The sequence below is a fragment of the Arachis hypogaea genome, chromosome 19 (genome assembly GCF_003086295.3).
Source record: "Arachis hypogaea cultivar Tifrunner chromosome 19, arahy.Tifrunner.gnm2.J5K5, whole genome shotgun sequence".
Classification (NCBI taxonomy): Eukaryota; Viridiplantae; Streptophyta; class Magnoliopsida; order Fabales; family Fabaceae; genus Arachis; species Arachis hypogaea.
The window spans coordinates 7,916,053-7,924,761 of record NC_092054.1 but is presented as its reverse complement, the minus strand read 5'-3'; the positions used below and the strand labels follow the sequence as shown (position 1 = coordinate 7,924,761).

Genomic DNA, 8,709 nt, shown 5'->3' with positions numbered 1-8,709 from the left:
GGCAAATTGTATTACATGTACTGCTCCAGTCACTTTAACAAAGACATTAGACATGCACGGTTGAGGTCATTCCTACCCGGCCCTTTGATTTGATTCTAAAATAATATTATAAATTAGGCTTGGTTTATCAAATCGAAAACCTGATAAACCCATCAATTAATTCGATTGGATCGATAATTAAATTGGATTTAAATTCATCTAAGTTAAATTCGTAAAAATTGAAGTGTACTGGATAAGTGAATTTGCAAGTGTACATGAAGACACAGGAGAAATAATAAGGGGTTAACTTGAGAAGAAGGCATCAAAACTCTTTGCCACATGTTCACATGCATCCATGAAACAATCTAATGTAATTGCACCAGCATGTGGTGAAAGGACAACATTGTCCAATGAAAAGAGCTCTTTGGGAACATTAGGCTCATTCTCAAACACATCCAAACCAGCACCTCTTATCTCCCCTTTCATCAAACATTGCACCAATTCCTTTTCATCAATTAGAGCTCCTCTTCCAACATTTACAATAATGCCACCCTTCCCCAATGCTAACATTACTTCCTTGTTGACTATGTACTTTGTTTGCTCAGTTAATGGACAACAAAGTATAAGAACATCACTGTTAGAGGCAAGATCAACCACATTGGAGTAGAAAGTGTATGAGACTGATGGATTCTTGTTCCTTGAATGGTACATGATTATGCAATCAAAGGCCTCTAGCCTTTTGGCAACTTCTCCACCAATTCTTCCCAATCCTATAATCCCAACTCTCTTGCCTCCTAGCTGAAACATAAAGTTGAAAACTAGTTATCATTCATTTCAAACATCAAACTACTTTCATTGTTTCATTCAACAGTTCAATTCTAAGTAGTATCACTTCCCTATACATAGGGCCTGGACAAGTTATTAATCATCCTCTGACCACTACAAACAGAGTTAAACACTGATTCCCTTTTTCATTTGGTAATATTACATGCACACTTGACACCACTCTCAATCATGAAGGATGACATCGAAATCGTCCTTTCGCACTAAAAACACAAAATTAAAATGCAAATATAGTTGCGGGTGAAACATATACCGATTAAAAAAAAGGGTTAGACAGCCCCAAAAATCTTACCACACTAGTGGTGTTAGATAATCTAACATTCATTGACTTTGGCCACAGACACTTTTTTTCAAAGAAAATTCTGAGATTCATATATGCACATCCACAAAAAAACTTCAGAGGAATCAAGTCAAAGATGAGATGACACCATGCCCGATTCAAAATCTTAACGACATTAAATCTAAGCGGGACTATACCTCCCACTTGCTATTCGAAAATGGTATAAATTTGTGTGCCAATACCTAACAAAATTCTCTTCATATACAGTATATATATTAAATGATAAATGATGTTAAAGAAACTGATAATTAACTCATTCAAAAAATCAATAATCAGCTAATATTATTTTTAGTTACTTTGATGGTTTGTTAAAAAGAAAAATAGTTGCTAACAAAACCGTTCTCAATATAACACATTACATGTTCTCTCAATAAGTATTGAACAAGCATAAAGAGTGAAAGTGTGGGTTACCTTTGAACCAGAAGGGAAGCTCCATGGCTTGAAATGAATCGACTTCTTGGCAAACCGATCACCGGCAGAGATCTTGAACATGACGTCGATCAGCAACGCCACGGCCATGTCAGCAACATCGGGGGCAAACTGTGACCCGAGAGTAACAACCTGGATGCCTCGGCGGCGGCACTCGGCGGTGTCGATGTGGTCAGCACCAACGGTGGTAGTAGCGACGATGCCGAGGGAGGGGAGTGACCGGATGACGTCAGCAGTGACCGGCTGTCGCGGGTTGCAGAGGATGGCGCGGACGGAGGAAGGGTGGGTTTGTTGGGTTTGAAGAAATTCGGGGAGTGGTAGGTGAGAAGAAAAGGCATTGAGGAAACGGTATTTGTGAGAGTAGTGAGATTGGAAGAGTTTGAAAACCATTGGAGGACCCAAGACCAAGAGCGCTGGAAGCTCTGAATCCATGGCTGCACTCAGATTTCAGTCACTCACTCGCCGATCTGTTTACTAACAAGTCATCAGCTGTCAAGGTCCATGGCGACGAGGCTCGCTTTTGTGGGACCCACTCATTGTCAGAGATTCCAACTTTCATTAATGGTATGTTTCGTGCTGGTATTGCATTATGCTTTTGATAAGTATAAGCCAAAAAAATGTTGGCAGGTAAAATTATTTTTAAAATCTAAAATAATTAAATTAAACAAAGATATAAGAACCAAGGGTAATTCACAAATATAAAATAAATTCAGTTAAAAGTTATACCAATGTTTTAAACTGAATTAGGTTATATGCATATTTCGTTATAATTTTATGTAAATTAAATTTAATTAATTTAATTTATGTTATTTATATATAAATTTAATTTAATATATATATGTTATATTATAATTTTTTATTTAAATTAAATAAATATAGTATTTTTTGAAATAAATAAATATTGAAAAATTTATCAAAATATATGGTCAGCCACATCTCGAATATAGAGGCTCTTTGGCTAAAATGGTCACATCTCGAGTACACTGACCTTGTGCTGTGATACTGTTGGATATCAGACAAATGACACAGTAAAATATAGAAATGAAAAATAAAAAATTTGTATAAAATATGAAAACAATTGAATAGTTTTCTTTGAGAATTACAGCTTCTTTCTATCACAATGAGACTACAATAACACTCTCTCTTGACAAAAGGAGAACACACTTCTCTCTATCATGTATAGGAGAAAACTACTCAAAGAAATATTATGTTATTCTTAAAGAAAAACTCAATTTATAGGTGAGTCTCTTCAATATGAACCATCCGTCAATTAGAGGTATATAATTCTTCTCTTTTTCAACCATTAAAATTCTAAGGTTATAAACTAAGATTGTTTATTACCTTTCATTTTATTTAGTTATTATTTATTTATTTATTTTCTAAAATTAGCTTTACTAATTTTTACAATCTCCCACTTAAAGCTAATTTTGATAAATTTTCAAAATTCATGTTGCTCATGTATTCCATAGGCCGTATGAGGATCTACACCATTCAAACTTTTCTGTGTTGATTGGTTTTGTCATGGCATCTGCTAAGTTATCTTTAGTGTGAATCTTCTGCATATCAATACTTTCTTCTTTTACTACTTCCCGAACAAAATGATATTGTACTCCAATGTATTTTGTTCTTGAATGAAAGGCAGGATTTCTTGCAATGTGCAAGGCACTCTGACTGTCACAATACATAGAAATCTTCTGCTGTTTGTGCCCGAGTTCTTCTATCAACCTTTGGATCCAAATAGCTTCCTTGCATGCTTGTGTAACTGCCATATATTCAGCTTCTGTAGTAGATAAAGCTACAACAGTCTATAATTTAGATAGCCAGCTCACAGCTCCTCCTGCAAGTGTAAACACATAGCCTGTAGTAAATTTTCGTTTATCAAGATTACCTACAAAGTTTGAGTCGACATATCCATTGACAATGAATTCTGATCCTCCAAAACATAATGCAACATTCGAGGTCCCTTTGATGTATCTCAGGATCCTCTTAACAACATTCCAATGCTCTTTACCTGGATCTGCCATAAATTGACTTACCACTGCAACTGCTTGAGCAATATCTGGCCTTGTACAGATCATGGCGTACATAAGGCTTCCCACTGCTGATGCATACGGCACTCGAGACATTTCCATTCTCTCTGCTTCACTACTAGGGCACATACTTGAGGATAATTTAAAATGCATAGGAAGTGGGGTTGAAATTGGCTTACATTCTTGCATGTTGAAGTGTTGCAAGATCTTCTTTAAATAATTCTTTTGCGAAGCCAAATCTTCCTATATTTTTTGTTTCAGTGAATTTGCATCCCTAAAATCTTGTTTGCTGGTCCCAAGTCTTTCATATCAAACTCCCTAGCCAACTGTGCCTTCAATTCTTGGATTTGATCTTAGTTGGGACCTACCACTAACATGTCATCCACATACAACAGCAGAATGATGAAATCATTATCACCAGACCTCTTGTAATAGGTACAATGATCTGAGCTAAGTCTGTTGTATCCAAGGCTAATAATGAAAGAATCAAATCTCTTGTACCAACACCTTGGCGCCTGCTTTAGACCGTACAGAGATTTAGTAAAACTGTAAACCAAGTTTTCTTTTCCTTGTTCTTCAAAACCTTCTGGTTGGAGCATATATATCTCTTCTTCAAGTTTTCCATGAAGAAAATCAGTCTTTACATCTAATTGCTCTAGATGTAAATCAAATACAGCACACATTGCCAAAACTATTCTAATAGTAGTTAGTCTCACCACTGGAGAAAATATTTCATTGAAGTCAACACCTTCTTTTTGAGCATATCCCTTGACAACCAATCTTGCACGATATTGTTCCACCTGATCATTACTATCTCGTTTGATCTTGTAAACCCATTTGTTACCAATGGCTTTCCAACCTGCTGGAAGTTCAACAAGTTTCCAGGTATGGTTCCTTTTCTTCTTGCATTGCTGTCATCCACATAGAAGCGTCTGGATTGCGCATAGCCTCCATAAAAGTTGTTGGCTCTCCATCTTCTGTCAAAAGACAATATGCATCATGGTTTGTCAAAACATAATTTGAGTGCCATGATGGTGTTCTTCTTTGTCGAGTGGATCGACGAACTTCTATATCATTAGCCTCTGCTTCTTGTTCTTCATGCTGTGGTTCTGCTTCAGAAAGATTACATTCTCTGCATTTTTTATCTATTAGAACAGTGGTTATCTCTTTAATAGTGCTATCATTTTCTTGTTCTTTTTGCAATTCATCTTCTGCAAATATCACATCTCTACTGACAACTACCTTGCGAGCAGTGGGATCCCACATGCGATACCCCTTAACTCCGTCAGCATAACCCAAGAATATACATTTTCTAGACTTTGGGTCTAGCTTTGTTCTTTTTTGGGAATTGTACATCACGTACATAGGACAACCAAATATATGTAAAGAAGAATAATTAGGTGGCTTACCTTGCCACATCTCTATTGGTGTCTTTAACCCAATTGCAGTTGATGGTGACCGATTTATCACATAATAGACGGTTTTAACAGCTTCTGCCCAAAAAGACTTGGCTAAACTTGCAGTTTGCAACATAGCTCGTGCTCTTTCTAGGAGAGTCCTATTCATTCACTCTGCTATACTATTTTGCTGAGGCGTATATGCAACTGTGAATTGTCGTTGAATACCTGCTTGCTTGCAAAATATTAGAAAATCACCATCAACATATTCTCCTCCATTATCTGTCCTTAAACACTTGATCTTCTTTCCAGATTCAAGTTCTAACTTTGCTTTGAACTCTTTGAACATCGCAAACACATCTGACTTCTTCTTGATCGGGTACACCCATAGCCTCCTAGAGTAATCATCAATAAATGATACAAGATATTTTGTTCCTCCTAGGGACATCTCCGGCGATTCCCACACATCAGAATGAATCAACTCCAATATGTGCTTGCTCCGAGCAGTTGATCTACCAAACGTCAATCTATGTTGTTTACTTGTAACGTAGTGCTTACAAAACGGTAAGTTTACCGATTTGAGCCCGGGAATGAGATTACGTTCTACAAGAATCTTTAAGCCTCGTTCTGACATGTGGCCTAGTTTGCAATGCCATATCATCGTCATTTCTTCTTGGCTTGTTGAAGCAACTGATGCTTCTGCCTCTTGCAAAATTTCTCCCACAAGCATGTATAGATTTGCTGCAATCTTTTCTGCTTTTATTACTACAAGAGCTCTTTTAACAACTTTCAAGATCCCACCTTTAATATGGGTCTTACAACCAAGTTCATCCAATTGCCCAATCGACAACAAATTCTTCTTCAAGCCTTTCACGTGTCTTACCCCTTAAAGTGAACGAATAGAACCATAAAACATTTTTATTTTTACAGTACCCATTCCAATAATTTCTAAGGCATGATCGTTTCCCATAAACACCGATCCTTCCAAGACAGGTTCATATTTACAAAACCAATCACGATGAGGAGTCATGTGCCATGTTGCTCCTGAATCAACAATCCAAACATCATTGAGCTGTTTGCTGCCTTTAGAACCAATTGTTGCTTCGCCATACAGGATTTCTCCATCATCAGAGGTGCTCACAACACATCCTTGAGAACTTAATCCTTCTGGAACCTTCTCTATACTCTTCTTATTCCAACAATCTTTCTTGAAGTGCCCTTTCTTACCACAATTGTAGCATTTGACCTGCTTCTTACTTTGTGACTTTGGTCTACTTTGACTCCCACTGGAACCATGCTCCATTGATCTTCCTCTTGTCATCAACAAAGCCTTTGCTTGTTTTGAGTTCCCTAATCTATCTTTCTTATTCTTTCTCCTAGATTCTTCTTCAAGAACCGCAGCAGCTATGTCATCAAAAGAAAGATAATCAGTCAAAACATTATTAGTTAAGTTAATGATAAGCTGATCATATGAATCTGGTAGACTTTGAAGTAAGAGCTCTGCACGTTCATTTTCTGCTATGGTATATTCCAACGATGAGAGTTGGGAAAATAGCGTATTTAGATTGTTGATGTGATCCGTTGCCGACGTGGACTCACTCATTCGAAGAGTATAAAGTGTTCTCTTCAAGAATATCTTGTTGTGAAGTGACTTGACTTCATATAATTTGGTGAGAGCATCCCAAATTTCTTTTGCTGTCTTTTTCTCTGTTACACTTGATAAAACTGAATCAGCTAGTGCCAAGTGTAAGTTTGTAACAGCATTGTTGTCCATCTCCTTCCATTTTTCATCTGTAATTTCAGCGGGTCTACCTTCAATTGCTGTCACGCAATTGTCTTTTCTCATAATGGCTTTTATCTTCAATTTCCATATAGAAAAATTACTCCTACTAAATTTTGGAATTTCATACTTTGCTGCCATTTTTTTTAAACGATAACTCGCAGTGGAAAAAAATATATATTAATCACTAACCTTTGGCTCTGATACCACTGTTAGGTACCAGACAAATGACACAATAAAATATAGAGATGAAAAATTAAAAATTTGTATAAAATATGGAAAAAAATTGAATAACTTTCTTTGAGAATTACAACTTCTCTCTATCACATGGAGACTACAATAACACTCGCTCTTGACAAAAGGAGAACACACTTCTCTCTATCATATATAGGAGAAAACTACTCAAAGAAATATTAAGTTATTCTATCTGGATGACTTGATTGAAATGAATTAAAGAAAAACTCAATTTATAGGTGAGTCTCTTCAATATGAACCATCCGTCAATTAGAGGTATATAATTTTTCTCTTTTTCAACCATTAAAATCCTAAGGTTATAAACTAAGATTGTTTATTACCTTTCATTTTATTTAGTTATTATTTATTTACTTATTTTTTAAAATTAGCTTTACTAATTTTTACAGATACGGCGTCTGCAAGTCATATATCGAATGCAGCCGTGATATGAACATAAGCATATATCGGATACACTGCATCCGAGATACGCATATTTTCTGATTTGGATCAGTACATCTGAGATACGTGCGATGTTACGGGCCCATTTTTTTATATAACATTACAATATTTTCATAAAAAAACATATATCAAAATGGATAAACAAGTAGAGTCATACATGTGATGGAGGTCTAAAAACATAAGTAATGAGAAAAATACATAGTAATAATGGTAACTAACGCCGTCCAGTAGTAGGATCCAAATGGTGTCCAGTCCCATATCCACGAGGACGAGACACCCTTGGAGGACGGTATGGACGAGGACGAACAACTGACTGGCTGATAGTGGGTGGTGGCCGCTGGTGTGGTGGTGGAGGAGGAACTGCTACAATCATGGGAGGAGACATAGGAGGTGGTGACCAAATAGAACCGGACAGAGGTGGCTGTGGTGGCAGGGATGGAGTCTGATAGTAGGGTGACGGAGCAGAACTAGACTGGTGCGGTGGTGGAGGAGGAGTCTGGTAACACCCTGGAGGAGCTGAACCATGTTGGGTGGACACACCGCTCGATGTCACAGGTATGTCGGTATCGTCTCTCTAGTGGCGATAACAGCAGGCTAAGTCATCCATCGCATCACCAGTCGCCCTGATGATCTAGAACATATCATCGATATTTATCTCAACATCGGATCCAATGTCGAACTGGGGCTGGTCCCACGCAGTGTCATCAGTCGGATGGTGAATGGGGTTGGAGGTACCCGGCATAAGCCTCGTAGCTATGTCAGCCTCATGGTCAGCGAAGAATGCATCGGACGGCTACCCTGCATGTGCATTGGGAATGTCAACCTCAGGTATATCCTCCTGTCGTGCATACTCAGCATCCTCGTCGACAACTGCTGGTCTCCGTCACCGTGCTGAGGCCCTACGGGCGCGCTGACCGCATGCCTGCCGTGCCGGTCTCCGGACATCATCGCGAGGTCTCTGGTACAACCCCCAACGGGCTCTCTAGCAGTGCGCAGTCCAATGTGGTTGGCAACATCCTGGAGCGTAATGCTGGCCTCACCCCACAGAAGATGGAACATATGGGTTTCCAACCTCCACCGCTCAACAAATGCAGAGATCAAGAAATTGTCAAATATAAAATTCCTCCACTCTACTGCATGTCCAAATCCAGCTTCCCTTATATAGGGCAACAGGATGGGCGGCGACGGGAGACCAAGTGTTACACGGCGTGACAAAAG

At 38.2% G+C, this 8,709-nt stretch overlaps 1 protein-coding gene across 1 annotated transcript; it reads right to left on the bottom strand.

The window, feature by feature from the left end:
- Positions 1-270: 270 nt before the first annotated feature.
- Positions 271-2,216, bottom strand: LOC112777625 (glyoxylate/hydroxypyruvate reductase HPR3). Its single transcript, XM_025822006.3, has 2 exons — positions 1,574-2,216; positions 271-777 (listed from the first exon to the last, which is right to left on the bottom strand). Exons 1-2 carry the CDS (start codon positions 2,021-2,023, stop codon positions 283-285), a joined length of 945 nt encoding a protein of 314 aa, XP_025677791.1. The 5' UTR covers positions 2,024-2,216; the 3' UTR covers positions 271-282.
- Positions 2,217-8,709: the final 6,493 nt, after the last annotated feature.

Coding starts and splice junctions, on each gene's coding strand:
- LOC112777625 (XM_025822006.3), bottom strand. CDS start 2,023: ATGGATTCAGAGCTTCCAGCGCTCTTGGTCTTGGGTCCTCCAATGGTT. Junction 778..1,573: donor GCTTCCCTTCTGGTTCAAAG/GTAACCCACACT, acceptor TTTATGTTTCAG/CTAGGAGGCAAGAGAGTTGG.